Below are 27,146 nucleotides of genomic sequence, written 5' to 3'. Positions count from 1 at the left end.
ATTGTATATGAAACTGAATCTTATAACCTTTTAAATATATATACATATATGTATATATAATTTTTAAAGTTTGTTGCTATTTGCCTTGTGGCCTTTATTTGCATCACTATCATTAGTTCTTTACTCTTCCCAAATATGTCCCCTTGCCAGCAAGAGAGAAAAGAAAAACAATTCTTTGTAACAAATAGGTATACTCAAACAAAACAAGTTTATATTATTGGTTGTGACCAAAAACATGTCTCATTCTGCACTTGTAGACTGTGACCTCTCCACCAAAGGGTGGGAAAATATAATTGTAGTCTTTTGGAATCCTATTTTGTCGTTATGTTACTTAGGGTTTTTCAATTCTTTCAATGTTTTCCTTTATATTGTAATATATAAAATTATATATTACACAATAGCTCTTTTAGCCCTGCTCGTTTGACTGTCAGTTCACAGAAATCTTCCAAAGTCTCTTTGAATCTGTCCACTTTTTTATCAAACATTTTAATCCATTTTTGATCAAACAATAGCATCCCATTTTAATTAAATTTTATTTTTTCAGGTAATAAGCAATTATTTTCTCTCGCTCTCACCTACCATTCCTTAACTAGAAAAGAAAAAAAGAGATAATTGAAACTTCTATGATAAATATATGTAATCAAACCAAATATAATCCTGCTGGCCATGTCGATGTATATATGTCTCATTTTTTACATTGACTCCACCTAGGTGTTGAGTAACATGCTTCATCACTGATCTCTGGAATAGTCCTTGGTAATTGCATTGTTCAGAATTATAAAGTCTTTACAATTCTTTTTAAACAATATTTTTTTTTTATAAAGTGTTCTTGTGGTTCTGCTCATTTCACTCAGTTCATGCAAGTCTTTATAAATTCTTTTGAAGACATCCCTTTTGTCATTTCTTATAGCACAGTGTTACTTATTACATTTATATACCATATTTTGTTTAGGCATTCCCTTGGTTTCAGTTCTTTGGTATCACAAAGAGAGGTACTAGAAATGTTTTTATACATAAGAGTCTTTTGTTTTCTTTTTATCCCTTTTGGTATAGGCCTAGTAGTTGTATCACTGGATCAAAGATTATATACATTTTAGTGAATTTTGGGGCATAGTTACAGATTGTTTCACAACTCCACTACCAACAAGTGCATTAATATGCATTTCCCCCCAGCCCCTCTAATATTTACATTTTCTTTGTTTGTCAGCTTTACCAATCTATTAGATATGAAGTAGGAGGAACTCAGGATTGATTTAATGTACATTTTGCTAAATTATTAATGATTTGGAAGATGATTATTACTGTTAATAGCTTGAATTTCTTTTCTTGAAAACTGCCTGTTCATATCCTTTGATCATTTATTTGTTGGGGAATTGCTCTTGGTCTTAGACATTTGAATTAGGTCTTTATGTAACTCAAGAAACCTTTAATCAGAGAAATTTGCTTCAAATATTTTCTTCCAATTAACTATTTTCCTTCTACTCCTTTATTTATGAAAACTTTTTCTTAATTATGTATAATCAGAATTGCCCTTTTAGTTATCTGTGATCTTCTCTATCCCAGTTTGGTTATGTTCTCATTCCCTTTCCTTTCCCCTCCCTCCATCCTTCTCCTATTTTGTTTATGACGTTTATGTATCTCAGTTATATAATCATCAGGTCCTAGGTTCCCCCCACTTTGGGTGCTCATTCATGTCTTTTTCAATTTATTTTTCTGAAATTAGGTCATTGTCTCTTGTTCTGTTAATCTTGGTGTTTATATTTTTGTAAACATGCATCCATTTCAGTTAAATTTCACTAGTTTCTAACAATTTTCTTTGTTAGAAAGATTTCATTTGTTAGGAATTCTCTTTATTTTTGATACTGGTAATTGTTTTCCTCTTTTTTAAATCAAATGTACTAATGTTATATTATATTGGTTTTAAAAAACTCCCAGTTTTACTTATTGATTCTTTTATGTTTGTCTGTTTTTAGTGTTCACTTTTGTTAATATAGATCTTCTTTGATTTTTCCAGAATTTTTATATTTTGGTGTTTATGTTTTTGTTGTTGTTGTTGTATGCTTTATTTGTTGATAAATGTATTTAGAGATAAATTTTCCCTAAATATCTGATTTAGCTACATCCCAGACATTTTGGTATATTATCTTCATTATCTTCAACAAAATTATCTATTGTTTCTACAAATAATTCTTTGACCCACCAGTTCTTTAGGATTAAATTACCTCAGAAGAGCTGTAATAAGTGTAATTTTTTTGTGACTAGTAATAAATTTTTAATGTTCCTGTTTTTGTTCACATGTGAGGTTTTAATGTCCTAGTTCATGGTCAGTTTTTGTAGAAGTGGAATGCAGTGCTGATAATTACATGTACTGTTTTTAAATGCTCATTTAGTAATTACCAAATGGACTTCTTTCTTATTTATTTTTTGGTTAGGATTTGTCTAGCTCTGACAGGGGTACATTGAAATCCCCTGCAGTTTTTTTATTTCTCCTATTAATTCATCTGCCTTTTTCTTAAGTATTTAGATTCTTTGTTATGCAGTACATATGTTTAATATTGCTATTATTCCATACCTTTCAGCATATTGTAGTTTTCCTGTTTATCTCTTTTAATCCCATATATTTTTGCTGTTTCTTTGTTATAGATCATGACTTTTTGAGTTGTAGCAAAATAGCTTTTCCCCCAGTGCATCTCTGTGTTTATAGTGAGGTTCTAGTAAACAACATATTTTTGGATTCTGCTTTCTAATATATTCTTCTATCCTCTTCCTTCTTATAAATTAGTTCATCTCATTCTTGGTGACATTAAAATTTGATTTTATTTATATCCTCTAACATGTTCATTTTACTTATATCCTGTAATATTCACCCATTCCCACATATTTACTTTGATACTACTTCTTTCTTGCAATAAAAGTTTTGTCTTAAATGTTTTTGCAGATGTGGGCCCATTCTTTTTATCTTTGATCTCTTTGGTATACCTGTATCTATATATGTATGTATAGATATATAGATATATGTGTATATACAGTGACTTTTGGGATACAGTTCTAGATTGCTTTCTAGCATAGCTCGTCCAATTTACAGTTTCTCCACAGCATTTAAATATTCTTTTCCTGCATGACCTTTTCTTGATGAAACTTTCCTTGATGAAGTGGTACCTATGCTCATGAAACAAACTATGTTTCCCTTCCTAGGTGTTTGCCAAATATCCCTTACTGATCTCTTCTCGAATTTTCCCAAGAATTGTCTAGTTCTGTTTTGCTGACAGTGGCTCAGCAATTACATCTGACAGTACTTTTATTATCTAGGGGTGTCATTCATCTAAGCCAGGGGAACTTGAATTCATTTGAGGCAAATGAATGTTCTACTCTTTCCTTATTTATCTTGGGTAGCAAGATACTGTTGGGTGACTTGTCAATAATCTTTTTTTATTTACTTTCAAGGTAAATTATTTCTCTTGGGAGTGCAAATAAGAACAAAATAATTGAATATGGCTGCTTTCACTCTACTGTCAGTTGTCATAGTCCCTTCTAGTCTAAGCAAAGATCCTAAAACACACACACACAAACATACACACACACCACCACCACCACCACCACCACCCTTGTTATTGTTTCTAGCATCTAACACCAGCATCAACCTCATTCAAATTTTAGCATTTCTTTACAAGTCTGTGCCATACTCTCATATTCATCCTCTGTTATCTCACCTTGCTTCCATCTTCTATGTATTTCCTTTTAAAATCTGTGTTGATTAATGAGGTATATCCACATTAGTCTCTTCATTTTTTCTTACTGACATTGTTATATTTTGTTGTCTTCTGAATTTCATTTTTGAAAATCGCTTCAGGGCTTACTTCCCCTGTAATAGATAAAAAGATAAAATTCGAGTTAAAGTCAAATCAGTAAACATTAAGTGTTAAGTTCTAGGAATACAAAGAAAAGCAAAAATACAGTCTTTTTTAAGGGACTAACATTCTAATGGGAGACAACATTTAAATGGATCAATATAATGTAAGGAAACCCAAAAGTCTTGATGTAGTATTACCCTATTAAAGTGACTCTGGCAGGCCTTTCTTGGTACATTGAGCTACTCCTGACTTTCTTCTCTCATCTAATTCAATCATACCCTGTCTAAGTTACTAAAACCTAAGTTTTAGTAACTTAAAATTACACCAGAATTTTGTAGGCAGTTGGTATAGAGTAGATGGAAGATACTGAGTGTTGTGAGTGAAATTCAGCAAAGGTAGGCTGAGACACATTCTCTCCAAACAAAATAAATTTATTAACAGGACACAAACCTGTTAATAAAGGGGTCAGTGGTTTACCTCAATTTATGCCAAAGACCCCAACATGAAGACTTAACTCATTTTTATAAGGTTAGAACAAAGTATAGAGGAGGGTAGATGACATCACGTGTTGCAGACAATGTAACTGGTTGCAAAGCTGAGGCATGGGAGACAATATGATTGGTTGGAAGTTGGGCACCCCTTCCTTCCTTTCTGGTACAAATTCATTGTTTTGAATCCACCTTCAAGGTCAGAGATTTAGTGGACCAGACATCCTTGAAGGATAGCTTGGTGGTGCACAGGTACTGGATCAGACTCTCTGGGTCCACACATATTCCTCAGGGATAATAGGTTTTCCTTGAAGCGAGAATAAAACTATACTTAACAAAAGGGTTGGATTTCTAAAAAGCTCATAAAGGCGTGCTGAATTTCAGAATTAAGTTAAGGAACAAAAAAACATAACTTGGTTACAGGACAAAATCAATTAATTGTAAATAGTGTCAATAAAAAAAGATACAGAATCAATTTCATTTTCTCAGTTTCCTGCTATGATTAATGAGAAATACATATAGCTGTCACAGATCACTTATCTATAAGCTAATTCTGTAAGATCTTTAACATAGTTATTACCAGTAAGGGACGTTAACACAAGCTTTTTTGGTGTAAGGTCAAGCTCTGATATAGCAACTAATACAAAATCTAAAAAGGATAAGACAGAGAGCCACAAGAGTCTATTCATCAAGGGTAGCTAAATTACTCATAGTACAGGCCACAGCAAAAGTATCTAGAACCATGGACTAATTTTAGAGGGGAGATTCACATATTGTTAAGATATACAAGAAAACTCATAAAGCATAGGGACCATGAAATAGTAAGCCAGAGGAGTACAATATGGATCATCAACATTGCCTAACATCAAGCCTCCCAATAACTCATTCCCATAGTCTGTTTAATCAGTATATTTCATCTTGAATCCCAGAAAGCCCTTGTAGTCATGTGGTGTTTGGAAACATCTTCTCTAGGACATTCTAGAATAGGTCTCATTCTCAATGTGGTTCTGAAGAGATCCCTCCTCAGTAGATTTGCTAATTTTGTTCCATATCACTTGCAGAGGGTCTTTTAGTGGTTCTTGCTGAAATATTTTGCAGGATCTTAATACAATTTAATATAGCCTCTTAAAATTTGCTTTTTGAACAACTAGTTCATATGGTGAAAATAAGCTCAAGTCTTATGATGTTGATTTTATTAACAGTAGGGCTTCTATAGAGAGAATATCAAATAGGAATCCATAATTCACTTGAAATTTAAGAGAATTTAAGTTTTACACATCCCTTGCTGTTTCTGTCTCTATCTAAACCCTAAAAGTATAAGTGATACAGACACCAACAACAACAGGCTGAGGGAAAAATCTCTACAAACAATGAAAATCTGACTTGTAGAATGAACCCATCTGGTTAAAGATTTAATATTTGTCAAAGTTGACATATAAGGTGTTATCATTTAACTTCTTTTGATATAGGTTAGCAAATTGTGGTGTTGATATATTTATGAAATTCAAATAACATCTGAGACATCAAGAACTAAACAATTAAAAACCTTTTAAGTTTTAAAAGAAATTAGAAAGTGTCTGGTTTATGCAGAGGGTGAACAATACAATTTTGTATATACATATATATAAAAAAAAACCCTGAATTGAATTTTAGAACTTGTTATTAAAAACATGCTCAAGGTATGCATAGACCATTAGAATCATTTACATATGACATATATAATCATCTGATCTTGTTGCTATCTCAAAAATTTTTTATTCCAATTATTCAAACTAATTTCCACTTTTGGTAGAATTCCAGTTAATAATTAGAACTTCAGTTAATTCCTCCCCACCCCATTTTAGGAGGATTAGAGACTGATAAGGATCTAATTCTCCTATGAAAACATAGGCAACAATACACTTTGTAAGGGGATGACTTTCAGTACAGAAATGAATTTACTTAAAGGTTGCTAATTTACTTCAATTGTAATAAAAATGCAAGCATGGGATGTGTAAATATGCTAAGTAATCAATATAGATGCATATAGAGAACAATGTATCTTTCTACCAAGTGATATACATTAAAATTATTGTTCTATACAGAGGTGTCAAATAATAAACCTATGTAAATTTGGATTTTCCTTCAAGGTTAGACAAGACAGTTCATAAATTTCACTCCTCTAAAGTAACTGATTATAGCAAATTCCTATCCTTAAGATAAAATTGAAGATGATTCTGATTTAAACCACACTAAAGAATAGATTTATATTATGGTCCCAAACTTCAGCATTGTCTAATCATTCCCAAAACATTCTGAGATAATTATCTAATTGATAATAATTTATTATTATATTATCTCTGAATTAGGGACCCTAACTTATACAGAATTATATGACCATTAACAGGCAGATGACAAGCCCAAATACCCCTCTAGGGTATGGATTTAAGATATGGATACTACTTTAATTTCATTTTGAAAACCAGTAAGATCATATAAACTTGCTTCACATAACTGTGTATAGGTGCTAAAGTATTGCAACAAGATTCGTTATATTAAAAATAGATGTATTACAGCTTTACTTGCCCCCTTTCAAAGAGATTTGTCACAAAAGGAAGAAGTAGGGAAATGAATATAATGGTATGAGTTCTGGTACTCCAGGCCTGGGAACAAAATGACTCAAAAAAAATGTATAAGATAAAATAGTCTTAATTCTGTTTTATTTCAGGTAAGTTTTGGAATAGTTGATCATTTAGTAAAGTTCAGCATCATTTACAAGACATCATAGTCATGCTCAGGATTAACCAGGTGGGAAACATTTCTGTTCAAAAAAGAAGTAACACAATAGGGAAACTGAGTTAAGAGGATCCTACTTTCCGCCATGCCATGGTTGTCCCGTCAACCCAAGGACAAAAATCCACCTGTAACTATTCTCAGATTGCCTTCGTCTGAGCAGCTTTTGGCATTTCCCTTAAATGGTGGATTACTGACTTTAATGACCAATCAAACGATCATACCTGAAGTCAAAATTTAGGATAATATCAGATTGTAGTCCCACAAAATTTTACCTTAAACAACAAATTTGCCTAATTATTCTTAGGATATAGTTTATTATTCTCATGTTGCTGCAATAAATTAGTTAGCAATAAAAGGTTACCAGGCCTTCCAAAAATCACTCAATTTTCTCCCTCCCACTCTCCCCTTTTCCAGTTAAAACTCGTCCTGGATTAAAATCAGTCATTAGAAATTAATAAAACAATTACATGCAGTAATCCTACATAGATAATGAATATGTTTACTCAAAAAGAATCCTTCAGAAAAAACTGTAGGTGATCCCCAAACTAACATTTATCTCCTAAAGTATTATATGTTAATCCCTAAAACAAAAATAAACCCCTAAGACTGTGATCTGTTAAGACCAAATTGATTCAAAATTTAACTTAGTAATATAACTGAATAATTTTAATAATCACAAATTGTTACATAAGACATTTCAATACTATCAACAGATTTAAATTTACCTCCATTTGCCCAGGAGTGGAGAAGAACTCATTATTCTAAAGTAAAGTAAAAATTCATAAATGCTTTCACAGGACTGATAAGATATTATGACCTGGCTCAAGCAGATGGTTCCAAGAAATTTGGAAGGTATAAGATCTTTTTTTCTCTCTCTTGTTCTTTTCTAAAAAGTAAATAAATATATTCAGTTAAATGATTATATGACAGTAATCTCTAATAGCACAATAATTTCATAGTATCCGAATCAAAAGGAAAAACTTTATCATCCTCTTCACAGTATTTTTTAAACAATGGTTCCTCAGAATTTACAGTACAGGAAAACTTAGAAATACAGTTATAACATTCACAGCATCATGAATGGGAAACATGAAACAAGACATTACTAATCAGATGACATCAATTCAGTCAAATAAATTTCCAAATCATATAGAGAAAATCACCCACTTTACTACCTTTAGCATTTTGCACCAATCACATTTAAAATCTACTAGAGAGTCATCCAGCATGAATTGCATTCAATAGGAGAAACAACAGCAATTGACAAGCATTTAGTGTTTGCTGTATGCCAGTTCTTAGGTTGAACACTTTTTAATCAGTATATCATGTTGATTCTCACAACAACCTTGAGAGGTAGATACTAACGTTATTTTTTTTAACTTTATAGTCTCAAGTGGTGTGACCTTTCTTGTTGCAGTAAAAAACATTCTTTCATCCTACGTGTTATGTGATATAGAGCAACAAGGGAGGTTGGATTGTATTTAGGGCTTGTAGGTGTATAGTTGGTACTAGGAACAAGTGGTCAGGAATAGGGGACCACAGAGGGATATAACCATCATGGGGAGTGTGGTAAAGATAATGGTTTAGATTTTCCCTTCCCTTGCACTCTCTCATACCTCTATGGCAACGCTCCATGAACAAATGTATCCTTCTCATGCCATCTAGGGCAGAAAACAGATATACTACTTAATTCTTGGCAGGGATTATTTAACAAAAACAGAAATTTCTACATCACGTGGTCTGAATAGATCTAGGTCCAAATTCCACCTAGCCCTTTTACATAATTTAATATAAAAATAAGCAAGAGTGTCATGTTCTTCGTAGCACATTGTTTGAAATCTACTCCAATTAATATCCAAATCCAATGAGGGGATCCTAATATTATTTACAGCAAAATTTCTAATTGCTAGATACACACCAACTTGAAAATTTCCTTCTAAATCGACTAGTACCTGACTTTTATTTGTAAAACTCAAGTTTTAAATAGAAGGCCTAATCAAACTTACTTTTTAGTTGTTCCCTAATTTATACAAACTTCTTTTTGGGAACCAGGAGTTACTAATAAGCGGGTAGTTTTAAAGTTCCAACTCTTTACAATGTAAGCTGCAGCCTCCTTTTTTTTTTTTTTTACACTTTGAAATTTCAGCGATAACTACTTTCAAGTCAGCTTTTTTCTAATCAACTAATAACCTTCCTCCCTTAGCTATAAAACAATAAATCTGTTGCTTGGCAGGAAAAGAGTGATAAGAGAACTGAGTGTTAGTTTCTTTGTTAACTTTTGCGATTATTTACTCAATTTTCTTAAAGCAAATCCTAAAGAATGTTAACCCCAAACTCACTAGAATATATCTGCATGTATAAAAACATTCAAACTATAACATGGAGATTTATAGTAGGGAACTTATACTTCAGTCATAAATGCAGTATCTAATTAGTTTTTGATGTCATAAAATCCTACAAAGTGAGGAAAAGACCTCATCCCTGTCTCCTGCCTACTTCCTACTTCTCATAGACATAGACAAAACAGACAAAGGCATAGAAAACCACAGAAACATAGACAAACAAGCACATAGCAAAATAAACACACACCTATGAGGGAGTGTTTAGGGAAGGGGTGGGGAACTTGCAGCCTTAAGGCTGCATATAGCCCTCTCAGTCCTCAAGTGTGACCCTTTGACTAAATCAAAACTTCACAAAATAAAACCTCTTAATAAAAGGATTTATTCTGTAAAACTTGGACTTGGTCAAAGGGCCACACTTGAGGACCCAGAGGGCTATGTGTGGCCTTGAAGCTGAAGGTTCCCCACCCCTGCTCCAGGGTATTTCCTTATTGATTCTAACGTGAGGCTTCAGTGACCAGCCTTCTACCTAAACCAATTAAAGATATATTGATACCTAAATGCCACTGACAGACAAAATCACCTAAAAGTGTTACTGTCCTCAATTTGGTCACTATATATTACCCAAGCTGATGCTCGCTCACTTTACCCAGACTGACCTGGAGACGAAATATTCATCAGAAAGCAATTTAATTCTTAAATATTTTTTTACTTCATATGAGTCTTTCCAGGATTTTCTGAAATCTACCTGCTCATCATTTCTTATTGAACAATAGTATTCTATCACATTCATATAGCACAACTTGTCCAACCATTCCCGATGGGTGTCCCCTCAATTTCCAATTCCTTGCCACCACAAAAAGAACTGCTTTAAATATTTTTGTACAGGAAAGTCCTTTTCCCTTTTAAAAAAATCTTTTTGGGATACAGAACTAGTGCTGGTATTGCTAGATCAAAGGGTAAGCATAGTTTGATTGTTCTTTGGGCATAGTTCCAAATTGCTCTCCAGAATGGTTGGATCAGTTCACAACTCCATCAACAATGCAACAATCCCAGTTTTCCCACATCCCCTCTCAATATGTGTTATTTTCCTTTTCTTTCATATTAGCCAATCTGATAGGTATGAAGTTGTACCTTAACTTGCATTTCTCTAATCAATAGTGATGTAGTGCATTTTTTCATATGATTATATATGATATATGAATATTACTTTCTTCATCTGAAAACTGCCTATTCATATCCTTTGACCATTTATCAGTTGAAGGATAACTTGTATTCTTTTTTTTTTTTTTTAAAAACAATTCATACGTGTTTCATCTGTTGTGTAACAGAGCAAAAGTCATAGTGATTACATTATTTTCCAAATAAACAAACAAAATACAAGTTGTAACCAATTAGTGGCCAAATCCTCTGACAGGTCTTAACAAGCAAATGTTGGCAGGTGAGCATGCCATGCGTTGTTGGGAAGTCTAGCATACATCAGCAGGAATATATGTATGTAATGACTTGTTTACAGTGCAATACTATACAGTTACATGATGCAATATTGCATCATCAAAATTTCCTTTTTTTTAAAATTTGTATATTTTAAGTTTTCAACATTCATTTTCACAAAATTTTGAGTTCCAAATTTTCTCCCCATCTCTTCCCTTCCCTCACTCCAAAGCGCCAAGCATTCTAATTACCCCTACCACCAATATACCCTCCCTTCTAACATCCCTCCCTTCCCTTATCCCCATCTTCTCTTTTGTCCTGTAGGGCAAGATAAATTTCTATACTCCATTACCTGTACTTCTTGTTTCCCAGTTGTGTGCAAGAACAATACTCAAGAGCTGTTCTAAAACTTTGAGTTCCAACTTCTCCTCCTTCCTTCCTCCCTCCCTATCCCCATTGGGAAAACAAGCAATTCAATATAGGCTATATATGCGTAGTTTTGCAAATGACTTCCATAATAGTCATGTTGTGTAATACTAACTATATTTCCCTCCATTCTATCCTGCCCCCCCATTTCTTCTGTTCTCTCTTTTGACCTTGTCCCTGCCCAAGAGTGTTGACTTCTAATTGCTCCCTCCTCCCACTGCCCTCCCTCCCATCATCCCCCTCACCCTGCTTATCCCCTTCTCCCCCACTTTCTTGTATTATAAAATAGGTTTTCATACCAAAATGAGTGTGCATTTTATTCCTTCCTTAAGTCAAATATGGTGAGAGTAAGCTTCATGTTTTTCCTCTCACCTCCCCGCTTTTTCCCACTGCTGAAGTCTTTTTCTTGCCTCTTTTATGAGGCATAATTTGCCCCATTCCATTTCTGCCTTTCTCCTCCCAATATATTCCTCTCTCACCCTTAATTTTATTTTTTAGATGTGATCGCTTCCTATTCAACTCACCGTGTGTGTGTGTGTGTGTGTGTGTGTGTGTGTGTGTATGTGTGTAATCCCACCAACTACCCAGCTACTGAAAAAAGTTTCAAGAGTTACAAATATTGTCTTTCCATGAAGGAATGTAAACAGTTCAACTTTAGTAAGTCTCTTATGTTTTCTCTTTCCTGTTTACCTTTTCATGCTTCTATTTATTGATTCTTGTGTTTGAAAATCAGATTTTCTTTTCAGCTCTGGTCTTTTCATCGAGAATGCTTGAAAATCCTCTATTTCATTGAAAGACCATTATTCCCCCTGAAGTATTATACTCAGTTTTGCTGGGTAGGTGATTCTTGGTTTTAGTCCTAGTTCCTTTGACTTCTGGAATATATTCCAAGCTCTTCAGTTCCTTAATGTAGAAGCTGCTAGATCTTGTATTATCCAAATTGTATTTCCACAATACTCAAATTATTTCTTTCTAGCTGATTTCAGTATTTTCTCCTTGACCTGGCAACTCTGGAATTTGGCTATAATGTTTCTAGGAGTTTCTCTTTTTGGATCTCTTTCAGGAGGTGATCAGTGGATTCTTTCAATATTTATTTTTCCCTCTGGTTCTAGAATATCAGGGCAGTTTTCCTTGATAACTTCATGAAAGATGATGTCTAGGCTCTTTTTTTGGTCATGGCTTTCAGATAGTCCCATAATTTTTAAATTGTCTCTCCTGGATCTGTTTTCCAGGTCAGTTGTTTTCCCAGTGAGATATTATTTTCCATTATCTTGTATTTTTTCATTCTTTTGGTTTTGTTTTGTGATTTCTTGGTTTCTCATAAAGTCATTAGCCTCCATCTGTTCCATTCTAATTTTGAAAGAACTATTTTTTTCAGTGAGCTTTTGAACCTCTTTTTCCATTTGGCTAATTCTGCTTTTTAAAGCATTTTTCTCTTCATTGGCTTTTGAACCTCTTTTGCCAATTGAGTTAGCCTATTTTTAAAGGTGTTATTTTCTTCAGCATTTTTTGGGTCTCCTTTAGCAAGTTGTTGACCCGGTTTTCATGATTTTCTTGCATCTCTGTCATTTCTCTTCCCAATTTTTTTTCCACCTCTCTTAACTTGATTTTCAAAATCCTTTTTGTACTCTTCCATGGCCTGAGACCATTAGATATTTATTTTGGATGTTTGGGATACAGAAGCCTTGACTGGTAAGCATCGTTCTTCCTCATCTGAAAGGATGGGAGAAGATATTTGTTCACCAAGAAAGTAACCTTCTATAGTCTTATTTTTTTCCCCTTTTTTGGGCATTTTCCCAACCAGTTACTTGACTTTTGGGTCCTTTGTCAAGAGTAAGGTATACTCTGGGAATCTGTAAGATCTCAGTTTCTCCAAGGTGGCACAGTCAAGTGTGTTCACTGGTCTGGGAGCAACCAGAAACTTTTGTGCCCAGAATCTGTGAATAGTAGAGTTTCCTCTCCACAACCATCTGGTCTCCTGTTCCACTAAGCCATCACTGGGGGCTGAGATTCAGATAAGCTTCTCAATTCACTCAGGGGCTTTTGTCGGGGGCAGGGCCGCCATTCAGTGTGAGATAAAGATCAGCTGCTCAGTTCCCACAGGGGCTTTACGATCCAACAATGGATGCAGGCTGCTGTGGGAGCTGCTGCTTGTCGATGCTGATTCTTCCTCTGCCTCCTGAGGCTGGAGCTGTGGAAAGATCCTGCTACCCTCTCGGCCAGCTGAAAAAATCCTCTCACTGACCTTTGGCACTTGTGGATTGAGGGATCTGTGAACCTCTGCTACTGCATCTGGGGATTCTGCCCCCTAAGGCCTGCTTGGGTCCTCCTCCTGGCACTGTGCCTTGTGGCCAAGGCTAGGCTGGGCTCCACTCTGCGTCCAGTGAGAGAGACCTTTCCTGTCGACCTTTCAGGTCACCCTGGACTGGAAATCTCCATTCCATTGTTCTGTGGCTTCTGCTGCTCTAGAATTTCTTGAGACTCTTTTTTACAGGTATTTTATGGGCTATGGAGGAAGAGCTAGTGTGTGTGTGTCTTTCTATTCCGCCATCTTAGCTCCACCCTGATACCTGGTAGTCTTATAAATTTGACTCAGTTCCATATATATTTGAGAAGTGAGGTCTTTATAAGAGAAACTTACTTTAAAAACTTTCCTCCAGTTTCCTGTTTTCCTTCTCTTCTTGGCTGCATTGGTTTTGTTTGTGACAGTACTTTTTAGTTTAATTTAATCAGAATTATTCTTTTTACATCCCGTAATTCTATTTCTTATTTAATCATAAATTCTTCCCTTATCCATAGATATAAGGGCAATTTTTTTCCATGTTCCCCTGTTTTTCTTATGGTAATACCTTTATGTCTAAATCACATACCCATTTTGATTCTTATCTTGGTATAGGATATGAGATGCTAGTCTATACCAAGTTTCTGCCAAACTGATTTCCAGTTTTCCCAGTAGTTTTGTCAAATAGTAAGTTCTTGTCCCAAATGCTTGACTCTTTGCGGTTATCAGACTATATCATGTACCTAATCTATTTCACTGATCTGCCACTCTCTTTCTTAACTAGTGCCTGATTGTTTTGATAATTACTGCTTTGGAATATAGTTTGAGATCTGGTATGGCTAAGCCACCTTCACATTTGAAAATGTTCTTGGCCTTTTGCTTCTAGATGAATTTTGGTATTTTTTCTTCTAGTTCTATAAAGTAATGTTTTTGGTGGTTTGGTTGGTATGGCACTAAGTTAAATGTGTTATTTTAGGTAGAATTTTCATTTTTGTTTTATTGGCTTTGCCTACTTATGATCAATTAATATTTTTCCAGTTGTTGAGATCTGACTTTATTTGTATGAAAAATGTCTTGTAATTGTGTTTGTATATTGTAATTGTGTCCTCTTGACAGGTAGAGTCCCAAGTATTTTGTATTGTTTGTACTTATTTTAAGTGGAATTTCTCTTTCTATCTTTGGCTGCTGGACTTTGTTGGTACTATATAGAAATGCTGATGATTTGTGTAGGTTTATTTTTTTATCTTGCAACTTTGCTTAAGTTGTCAATTATTTCCATTAGTTTTTTAGTCGATTCTCCAGGTGTACCATCATATCATCTATAAAGAGCAAGAATAGTTCCTATTCTAATTCCTTCAATTTCTTTTTTTCTCTTATACATATATATATACATATACATACATACATAGTATATATATATATATACATACATCTATACATATACATATATATATACACACATATATGTATATACACACTTTAGCTAGCATTTTTAATGCAACATTGAATAATAGTGTTGATATTGGCTATCCTTGTTTTGTTCCTGATCTCACTGGGAAGGTTGTAGCTCATCTCCATTGCAGATAATGCTTGCCTTTTGTTTTAAATAGATATTACTTATAAAAGCTCCATTTATTCCTATGCTTCCTAGTGTTTTTAATAGAAATGAGTGGTGTAGTTTGTTAAAAGCTTTAGAAAAAACATCTGTTAAGATAATATTTTGTTGGTTTTATTATTGATACTGTCAGTTATGATATTTTTCCTAATATTGAACCAATTCTGCTTTCCTGTTATAAATCCCATCTGCTCATAGTGTATGATCTTTATGATATATTGCTATAATCTCCTTGCTAGTATTTTACTTAAATTTTTTGCACCAGTATTCATCAAGGACATTGGTCTATAGTTTTCATTCTCTGTTTTTGTTTTTCCTAGTTTGGGTATCAGCATTATATTTGTGTCCTGAAAGAAATTTGATAGGATTCCTTTTTTGCTTATTTTGCAAATAGTTTATATAATATTGGAATTAATTGTTTTTTAAATGTTTGGTAGAATTCACTTGTGAATCCATCTGGTTCTGGGAGTTTTTTTCTTAGAACAATTTGGAACTGTGCCCAAAGGGTTATAAAACTCTGTATACCTTTGATCCAGCAATATCCCTACTAGGACTGTATCCCAAAGAGATCAGAAAAGAGGAAGAGGACCTATATATACAAAAATATTTATAACAGCTCTTTTTATTGTGGCAAAATATTGAAAATTCAGAGGATGCCCATCAGTTGAGGAATGGCTGAACAAATTGTGGCGTATGATTGGGATAGAGTACTGGTATGCTGTAACAATTAAGGAGGGGGATAGTTTCAGAAAAACCTGAGAAGATTTACATGAATTGATGCAAAATAAAGTGAGCAGAAACAGGTAATTATTGTACCATCCATATTATACAGTAACCAACTGTGAATGACTTAGCTGTTTGACCAGTTCAGTGATCTAAGACAGTTGTCAAAGACTTGTGATGAAAAATGCTGTCTACCTCCAGAGAAAGAGCTGGTGGAGTCTGAGTACAAGACTGAAGCATGATTTTTTTTACTCTCTTTACTTTTCTTGCTTTTTCTTGCAACAATGCTAATATGGAACTGTTTTGCGTGATTTCATATATAATTGATATCATGTTTATTGCCTTCTCAAAGATGAAAGGGGGGAGAGAATTCAGAATTCAAAAATATTTTTTAATGAATGTTAAAAATAAGGAAAAAAATTTAAAAGAAACTTAAGTGCTGTAAAACAAAGATAAAGATAAAAAACAATGAACTTTTTAAATAATTTTTTTAATTAAAAAAAATTCTGTCTTCACTTCAGCCTAGGAACTTCCCCCTAAAAAATCCTGGCTTCTCCCTCCACCCTGGTTTTTCCACATTTAATACCTTTAGGTTTGGCCTTAGCTAGCTACATTCTGCCTTTCATTTAGGATAATGAGAAAGCATCCCTTGATTCAACTTATCCTTTATAATACAGGATCCAGATCTCCATTTGAAGTAGAGGCACTATTCATAAAATTAATATCCAGGCAGAATTCTAAGCTGTATTACAGTAAGCAAACAACAGAAATTACTACTGCTATTACTATCAACATCACTACCACCACCAGATCACTACTACTGCAACCACTACCAGTCCTACTCCCCAGAGAATACACGGATCCAGTGTCCTAAATACCTTTCTCTAAAGCTATCTTTTAACTCTCATTATGGATCTTGGGGAAGATGCTTTTTGGTTCCTTTTATCAGTGTAATCTGGTAGATGATGTTAGGAGCAAAATCATCTATTCATGCAGAGCTGCCTATTGCAACACATATTCCTTCCTCCTTTGCCAGTATAAAAGGGCAAATGCTTCTTCAGAGGGATGAATTGATGTTGCTTGGCCTGATGTGTTTGAAGTTGTACTGCAGAAACAGTCTTGTTTATGAATGTCTCCAAAGTCAGGGTCAGATTTATAATATCTAATATAGTTGTTGATTGCCACATATCTGGTGGTGCAAGGGGAAGAATGGTAACTGGCTTGCAAAGTCTGTGAGTCAATAGTTGTGAAATCTTACTACATTTTCTACATATTGTGTAAAATCCATATCCTGGGAGTGGTGGGGTACAGGCCTAAATTGAGACCTTCACCCTTTACCCCAAAAAACTTTGAATCCCATTTGTCCATAGGCCTTTTAAAATCCCACCTTGAATTCTCCTTGAATCTTCTCACTTGATTTGGTTTTTCATGCCCAAATCTGTTACCCCTAACCTAGCCTAGCCCTTCATTATCAGTTACCTCTGGATTGCCTCTGGCTACTTCCCACTCTTGATTCCATCAAAACCCCATTTTCTTGGTTCCTAGTATCCGACCTTTATTCACCTCAGCTACTGGCCCATCAAGACTCTCCTAAACCCCTCCTATAGTTACCCTAGACCATTTGGCCAACCCCACAATCTTTGTGTTTATAAGATCCATCTTGCCTCCGTGAAAATGCTCAGATTCAATCTAGCTCAGATTCAGTCTGGTCCACTGGCATTAGCATTACGAATGCTCAGATTCCTTAAGAGTCTACCCAATATGGCAGATCTTTAATAAACTTTGTTTTTCTTTGGCTGAGAGAAGGCTTGAGTTGAATTCATTCAGGCAGGACCTGGTTTGTCAGTATTTTGGGATCTCAAGCACTCCTAAACCTCAACAGGAGCACTCTTTCCCAGTTATATGCAACCCAAGGTGACCAACCCTACTAATCTGGGTCTACTGTTGAAAAAAGTTGACTGTTCAACAAAAGATATGTTTGAAACATTACTAGAAAGAAAACTAGTTCTGAAAGTATTAGTTGCTTTTTAAACACCTGAGAATAGAAATATAAGAGTAAACAAACACAATAACCTCAAACAGCAAATAAAAGATAACAACAAAGATACCACAAAGAGATTTCTTTTTAAATAAGACAGTGAAGACAATGGAGAAAGCTGAAGTCAATTAGAAACGATGGTGGAAAAACAGATCTGAAACATCAAGGACTAAATTGTCATAACACTCTGTCTATAATTGAATCAAAGTATTGGATAGACTAAATTATGGAAAAGGAGGTAGCATAAGGGAAGTGGAGGAAGAAAACTGAGGGGAAATATGTGATGTTGCCTAATTATATTGAAGGCTAAAAGTGAAGGGAAGGAAAATCTTGTAGTCACTCTGGAAGAAGAAACATATAGGAGAAAGGTTAGTGGGACAAAGGGAGAATTTAAAAGAGGGGGGAAGAAAGGGAGAAATATTGTATCAGTGGTGGGACATGATACCAGTGATGAATGTTCCCATGGGAGAAGAGATATTAAAAAAAGGAGGTTGGAACCCTACAATGGATGTAATCTGTAGGGAGTTGGTGCTTAGAGAGAGTACTCATGCACTCTCAGGAGAAAGGATATCAGAGTTTTGGGGGCAACTAATATCCAGAAGAGTTGAAGGACAAGGTCCCTTGGAGGACACTTCCAAACAAATGGGAAAAAAAATTAAAATGGAGAAGGAAAATGTCAGTAATGAATGCACAGTCAGGGACATGGAGAGATTATTACTATGAAACAGTATTCTCCCTATCACCTACATGAATTAAATTTTCTAAGAGTGAGGCACAGCAGAAAAAGAGGATAGTGAACAAGACCACAAAGCAATAAACATAGAAGGTATTTAGAAGGAACCGAAAAGTGATGGTATAGAAACTTTAATTCAATGAGGAATACAGAGCTTAAAGAATGATTCCAAAAAGTCGAGAATTGACAGACAGGGAAAGTATATAGAACGAGTGAAGGAAATTCTTTTTAAACAAAGACGCGGCAAGTGAAACTTTAAAGCTAACAGACAACATGATATGAAGATGGGAGGAAGGGGGGTTTTTTACTTGACTGCTTAACTGAGGAGCAGAGAGAGAGAATTAAATATAGACAAAAAAGAACTAAATAAGAAAAATTCAAAGACTAAGGTATTGGTGGGGGAACACTTGAGGGTAAGGGAATATGAGCAGGTCAAAACAGTTGCCCCAAAATAAGGAAGGAAGGAAGGAAGGGAGGGAGGGAGGGAGGGAGGAGGAGGAAGGAAGGAAGGAAGGAAGGAAGGAAGGAAGGAAGGAAGGAAGGAAGGAAGGAAGGAAGGAAGGAAGGAAGGAAGGAAGGAAGGAAGGAAGGAAAACAGCATTTGCTAAGTGCCTGTTATATGCTAGGCTGTGTCACATATTATCTCATTTGATCCTGAACAATGTTGTGAAGTAGGTGCTGTATTCCCATTTTACAGTTGAGAAAACAAAGACAGAAGTTAAATGACTTGCCCAGGGACACATATCTAGTTTCTGACACTAGATTTGCACTCAGGCCCAGTGCTCTATCCACTGTACCACCTAACTAAAATAACTGAAGATACATAATATCCTTTGGAACAAAAAGAACAATATTAGAACTTGAGAAAAATATTAACCTAATTCTTACCATTTTAAATGTTACTAGGTTAAATAATCCAACGAAATGAAAAACAGTGACAGGTTAATAAAATAATCTGTTGCTTACAAGAAACACATTTTTTTTTTTTTAATGACAGAATTTAAAAAGGAGTTGGAAGAATTTTTCTTTGCATCAGGTTAATCCAAAAAAAAAAAAAAGCAGGAGTAGTAATCATGGTATCAGACAAAGCAAAAATATTCATAAAAAGGGATGAATATAAAAAGAGATTAGCAAGGAAACTACATTTGATTGAAAGGAGTCAGGAAAGAAGTCATGATTATTATTCAACTTCTATGCTCCAAATCCTTAGCAGCTACATTCATATAGGAAATATTAACTGAATTACAAGAAAGCATAGATATAACACAATAGTGCCAGAAGATTTAATGGTCCCTCAGGTTTAGATAAGTCTAACAGAAAGGTAAGCAAAAGGGAAAAAGTAGAACTGAACAAATTGCTGGAGAAAAACTAGAGTTAAAAGATTTCTAATACTTCTAGATGGTACTACCGAAGAATATTCTCTGCATTAAATGGGACATTTACAAAAAATGACCATGTATTAGGTCACAGAAATGTTGCAAACAGATGTAAAAAGTTAAAAAATAGAAAATGCATCCTTTATAGACTATCATAACACAGTAAAATATTTAGTTGGTTGACAGATTACAAAAGGAACAAACTCAAATAGAGACTTAACAATGAAACCCCAAATAATGACTGGATCTTTCATAAATGAAATTTAACAGAAGGGTACTCTGAGTTATTTCTCCTGGCAAGATATCATTTATTAACAGGGGCATGCCACCTGATAATAAAAGATGGATAGAATGTCCCTGCCTCTGGCCAAAAGATCCTTAATTGACAGTGCAATACATTTTTATGAACATAGAACAAAAAACAGGAAAAAAAATCATCTAACTGGCCCAGCATTACAGAGGTGAGAGATTATGATTGGTTGCATCAAAGAAAGTGGGCATTCTCCCAGTGGGGATGACAACCACCTCTCTGTCTCTAAGAAATGCTTTTCTGAATTTTATGGGTTCTAGCTGCATCTTGAGGTTACTGATAAAGGCAGATTTACTGGCTCCTGGGGAATTAGATAAGACCTAAATTGTTAAAGATTGGATGAGGTCAGATGGTCCTAGCTGCTAAAAGATACCCCACAAACCTTGCAGGAAATTTTGAGATGATGTTTTATGCAAGTATTGAGAACAGAAGTTTTCTTTACCTGACAGTCATTGTGGGAAAGCTTAACTTTTGGTATCTAACTTCAGAGAGGGAGATTATAACACATATAATCTTCTCTCAGAGACAGAGAAGAGAAATATGATCACAGAATAAAATCAGAGTAAAATTGAATATATAATGCAGGATCAAGAATTCATTCTCTCAGGTCAAAGAATAAATCTTGGAAACAACAATTATTTGAAAGAAAGTGAAGTTGAAACAACATACCAGAATTTCTGGGATGTAATGAAATCTCTTCTTAGAGGGGAACATCATATTCTAACACATGTACAGATTTTAAAAAAACTACTGATGTAACCACTGTATAATTAAATATGCAATAAAATTTGAAATCCAACAAATGAACATAAAAAAGCACTAAAAAGGAGATATTAAAAATAAGAGAAATAGATAAATTGGAAACCAAAAAGCAGTAGAAATGTTGAAACTAAAAGCTGGTTCTTTGAAAAAAAAATAAAATTGCTAAATTTTTAACCAATATAATTTTAAAAGACAAGAACAGAAAACCCAATCAACATAACCAGTAAACAAGATGACTTCACAATAAAACCAAAGAAATAAAAAGATTAATCAGAACCTATTATACACAAAGTAGAGGAATACCTTCAAAAATATAAAGTGATGGTAGTGGTTGTCCTTCATCTTCAAAGAGGACCAAAATGACATCACCATGATATAGAAAACTGAATATAGTTCTTAAACACCCATTCTCAGAAAAGAAAATATTACTTATAAAGTAATTACTAAAGAAAAAAAATCCTGGAACTGATGAGTTCAGAAAACTCCATAAAACATTTAAGGAATGATTTGTTCCAGTACTACACATATTATTCTTAAAAATTAAGGAAAAAAGAATCCTGAGATTCTTTTTATAAGACAGATAATCCTAATATCTAAACAGGGAGAGACAAAGCACAGAGGGAGAACTGTAGAATAATATCATTAATGAGCAGCAATTTAAAATTTTTAAAGGAAATCCTGTGAAACAGACTACAGCAATTCATTGAAGAAATTATCCTGACCAATTTGGATTTATATAAGGAATGAGAGGATGGTTCTACATTAGGAAAACAATTAAAATAACCATGCTAGAAAAACATATTCCCTGTCATCCAGGCTCTAAATCTAGGTGTTATCCTTGATTTCACTCTCATTCCCCAGATCCAATCTGTTGCCAAGGATTATTTATTTTACCTTACTACCATCTCACACATGCCCCTATTTCTTCTCTAACACTGCTGATACAAGCCTTTATCTCCTTACTGCATGTCTCTCCATACTCCAGCACTCAGCTGTCAAAGTATAGGTCTGACCAGGTCACCCCTTCCTCCTACCTCCATTTATTCTACTCTAATGGCTCCCTCTCATCTCCAGGATCAAATATAAAATACTCAATTTGACATTCAAAGCCCTTCATAAACTGCCCCTTCCCTCCACACTGTTCAGTTTTCTTATATATCATACCTCTCCAATGCAGCCCACCTCCTTGTTATTCCTAGAACAAGATGCTCTGACTCCAGGCATTTTCATTGGTTGTCTCCTAATACCTAGAATGATCTGAAATGATTTCCATCCTCATCTCTATCTCCTGGTTTCCTTTCAAGTCCCAGCTAAAATCTTACCTTCTACCGAAAGGCTTTCCCAATTCCCCATAAATCTAGTGCTTTCCCTGTTGATAATTTCTAGTTTATCCTGTATATAGTTTGTTTACATATTGTCTTCCCCATTGAGTTGTGAGTTCTTTGTGAATTAGATTATCTTTGCCTTTCTTTGTATCCCCAGTGCAAACACCAAGCCTGGAACATAGTAAGTGCTTAATAAATTTTTATTGATTTTTTTTTTTTTGGTAATAATTGTGCAATACCTATACAAAGCACAGGCATACCTCAGAGATCCTGTGGGTTCAGTTCCAGACCACCACAATAAAGTAAATATCAAGTCACACCTATTTTTTGGTTTCCCAGTGCCTGTAAAAGTTATGTTTACATTATACTGTAGTATATTAGGTGTGTAGTAGTATTATATACAAAAATATAAATACCCGAATTTAAAAGTACGGAATTGCTAAAAAAAAAAAAATGCTAATAATCATTTGAGTCCTTAGTAAGTTGTGATCTTTTTGATGGTGGAGGGTCTTGCCTCAGTGTTGATGGTTGCTGAAGGATGAAGTGACTGTGGCAACTTAAAATAAGACAATAATGAAATTTGTCCCATCAATCAACTCTTCCTTTCACTTTTATACTTAAAGGCTGTTGTAGGGTTATTAACTGATCTAATTTCAATATTGTATCTCTGGGAATAGGGAAGCTGAAGAAGAGGGAGAAAGATGGGATTGGCCCTTTGGTGAGGCAGCTAGAACATTTTTTGATTAATTTCACCATCTTATATGAGCATGGTTTGTGGTGCCCCAGAACAATTAGAGTAGTAGCGTAAAAGGTCTCTGATCATAGATCACCATGACAATAATTAAAAAGTTTGAGATATTGTGAGAATTACAAAAATGTGACACAAGAGATATGATGTGAACACATGCTGTTGGAAAAATGGCTCCAACAGACATGCTTGATACAGGGTTGCCATAAACCTTCAATTTATAAAAAAATGCAATACCTGTGAAGCTTAATAAAGCAAAGCAGAATAAAACAAGGTATGCCTATATAGGCACTGAGGGATTTTTTTTTCATATCAGGGAAAATGTCTAAATAAAATCAAATGGCTTATTCAAGGAGGTATAACTGGAACATTTCCTAATAAAAATAGGAGTAAAGCACTTTTTATTTGATATAATTTTGGAAATTCTAGCAGTAACAGTAATACCAGAGTCTCAAAATTAAATGTGTAAAGATAGGTAGATAAGAGATGAAACTATCTACATTTGCTTCTGACATGATGATTTACTTAGAAAATTCTGGAGAATCACCAAAGATAGTAATGAATATAATAGCTTTGGTAAAGTTATAGATTATAAAATAAACTGTCAAAAATCATCAGCATTTTTATGTAAAAACAAAATTCGCCACTAAAAATATTCCTGCCCTTTAGTACCACTACTAGATCTCTATCCTAAAAGAGATAAAAGAGAGAGAGAGAAAAGGACCTAAAATAAAAATATTTCTGGCAGCTCTTTTTGTGGTGGCAAAGAATTAGAAATCTAGGAAATGGCTGAACAAATGTTGTAGAATATTGTAGAATATTACTGACGCATATTAGGAAATGATGAATGTGATGGATATAGCAAAGCAGGAATAGATTATCAGAGCAAACAGAGTATACTCACTGACTTCAGAACTATAAGCAGAAAGAAAAACTACACAAAAAATAAGATGTGATTGTCACAAAATTATGAAGAACAAGTGTGGCTTGAAAAAAGAGATATGAGAAGATGCTCCCACTTAGTAGGGGTGGAAAATCTACAAGTTTGTGCATTGCACATTGTTTCAGAATTTTTCAATATGTGACCAATTAGGTGGATTATTTTCCCCTCATTTCTTTTTTTTCTTTCAAAAAGATGCTTTAAAAAAACAAGATGACTTTCTTAGAATGGGAGAAGAGTGATGTTTAAAAAACAAGGTAGATTAAAAAGAATTCTTTTTTTATAAAGGAAGAAAAAGAAAAAATGGAATAAAATAACTCTTCTGAAAGACTTAGAGCAACAGTTTGAGTTTTCCCTGAGACTGAAAACATTAGTCTCGAGTTTTAGAGGACTAAGAAGTTTTTCTTTTACTATAGCTTCCCTTCCTCCACCTCTTTTTTTCTTTCATGCACTGAAATTCTCAGGTTCAGAAGCGTATCTTGATTTATCCCAATGTTATTATTTTTCCATCATCACTACCCATAGCTCTTTGCCACTGGATGTTATCAGCCAGTGTCAGGCAGGGTGTTGAAACCCTGCTTCATTTTTGAAATAAGAAATATTATCTGCTATTTTGGCCTCCTAGTTTGCAAGGAAGATCAAGAAGCTGTTCTAAACTTAGATATCCACCTGGAACAAATAAGTGACGTAGCACTAGCAAGGGGGTATAAGAGAATTGTTTTATCTAGCTTATAAAGATGCAAGTGCTGAATAGAGAGAAAAGACATATGCTGCTAGTTTTGATTGCTTTGAGTTTATGCAAAGACCTCCCCTTTTCTTCCTTACCCCCGTGAAAATGGCCTTTGAAATAGGGCCTGATGGCACAGGCCTTCATAGTATGAGAGAACCATGAGGTCTAAGATGGCACTTGGCCTTTTATAAAAAGCTAGATGATTTTATGTTTTGGGTTGGGAATTACGGCGACAATACCAGATACCACAGGCAGCTAGGCGATGCAGTGAATAGAGGGCCAGGTCTGACCCATCTTCCTGAGTTCTAATCTAACCTTAGATACTTCCTGGCTGTGTGATCCTGGTCAAGTCATTTAACTCTGTTTGCCTCAGTTTCCTCATCTGTAAAATGAGCTGGAGGAGGAAATGGCAAACCCTCCAATATTTTTGCCAAGAAAATCCCACAAGGGATCACAAAGATTCAGACACAACTAAAGCTACTCAATACCACCACCTCCACCAGATACCACATATCTAGGAGAAAACCTGAAGTTATACATAAAACAAAGAAATCTTTATGCTTTATCTTCCTAAGTAGGGAGAAGGGATTACTGTCTACCGTCATTCCCTAACTTCCAATTACTGGCAGTCCTATCTGCTCTATATTCTAGGGACTTCTAGAAAATTAAAATCCTAGCTTCTCCCTCCAGCCTGCTTCATACCCTTTGCGGTGTGTACAGGCCTGACCCTAGTTTGCCACAAGGTCTAAAGGGAGTGCCCTTTAATGCTCTTTCATGCTCTTTAATTTTGCTTTATTGTATTACAGTGAAGATTTAGCTCATGCCTTGCTTGTACACCATTTCTCACACTATCCAACTCCTCCCAATGGATCTGCCAAATAATAGCAAATCTACTGCCAAACATCTGTGTTTAACTTCAGGTCTATTTTGGGAATGAAGCAGGGATGGGGTTAGTTCTCATTATTGAATTTAAGTATAGTACTTAGGAGCCTTGGCTTCCACATAGAACGTATTGAAGTATAAACTGATATGCATTTGCTTTTTGGAAACAATTTTGTTTCTTATACTGATTTTATTTATTTGATTTCTTTTTTTAGCGTCTTGCTCGTACTGGAATAATAGTTACTACAAGTGAGGCGGTGCTGTTGCAGCTAGTAGCTGACAAAGACCATCCAAAATTCAAGGAAATACAGAATCTAATTAAAGCAAGTGCCCCAGAATCTGGTCTTCTTTCCAAAGTGTAGGATTTTAAAGGATTGGTTATTAATCCACCTAAATAAGAACAAAATCATAAACATAGATGTGCTGTCTTCTCACATGTACTTCAATTGAAATGTTAAAAATTGACTGCTTTTTTCTCTTCACAAAATTGATTTGTTTTGGGTACAAGAATTTGGTCTCAAAAATCAAGGGTTTTCAGTATTTGTTATTTATTTCTTTCCTTCATTTCATCATTGTTCTTTATTTTTAAAACACTACACTTGACCCTATTTGTTGTAACAGCTGTTAAAATTCATACTTCTGTGAAATTTCCCAGTTGGTCACTTTGTTAATAATAAAAAGTACCTGTGAGTGGTTTCACTTTTGGCATTAATATAAGGTTTATATATAAATGTTATATGGTTTCCATGCTTTCTTTCTCACAATGTAAACTGATTAAATGAAAATTATTTTAAAAGAATTTCAAAAACGTGAATTATTTTCAATTAAAAAAGTGTTTTATTTATTCATTAAGTAGGAACAAATTCTCAAGTTATTATACATTAATTACTTTGGGCAGCAGAAGCTGGTTGTATTTATTAATACTCATAACTGCCTTGTTACCTCTGAATAGAGAATTATCAACCATCAGTACTCTTCTCTGACCTTTATTGTATTTCTCTCCCTTGATAGCTTCTGTGGCTCTACTTTTATCTTTTCCTGGAGGACAAGCAACTTCTCTCTCATCAGGGCATCTAACTCCCTCTTCAACATGAAGAGTCTTGGGTTTTTTTTAACTCCTCATATATATGGTTTTCTTTTCTTTTTTTCCTTCTTTTCCTTCCTCTCCTACTTTACCAACATTCCTCTACCTTACAACTTCTTAACAAGGGTTATTTTTTTTCCATTACCACTTTTTTTCTCCATTGAAGCCATATCTCCATTTTCCAAGGAATACTTTATTGTCCCTGATAACTGGAAGCCTGGAAAGGAAAATTCTTCGTTTGGGCTTTACCCTAATTAATGAGCCAAAACTCAGGACAAAGAGAATT

At 34.5% G+C, this 27,146-nt stretch overlaps 1 protein-coding gene across 1 annotated transcript in view; it reads left to right on the top strand.

Moving 5' to 3' along the window:
- ISOC1 (isochorismatase domain containing 1) overlaps nt 1–26,575 on the top strand; it is a 59,314-nt gene extending 32,739 nt beyond the window's left edge. Inside the window, exon 5 of the mRNA XM_072597374.1 lies at nt 25,992–26,575. Coding sequence (XP_072453475.1) covers nt 25,992–26,138 — 147 coding nt within the window. The 3' untranslated portion in view covers nt 26,139–26,575. The remainder of the gene's footprint in view (nt 1–25,991) is intronic.
- Nucleotides 26,576–27,146: the final 571 nt, after the last annotated feature.

This window comes from Notamacropus eugenii, chromosome 3, assembly GCF_028372415.1.
Source record: "Notamacropus eugenii isolate mMacEug1 chromosome 3, mMacEug1.pri_v2, whole genome shotgun sequence".
In the NCBI taxonomy this organism is placed as follows: domain Eukaryota; kingdom Metazoa; phylum Chordata; class Mammalia; order Diprotodontia; family Macropodidae; genus Notamacropus; species Notamacropus eugenii.
The sequence above is the reverse complement of the archived record's forward strand: the minus strand, read 5'-3'. Positions and strand labels throughout refer to the sequence as shown.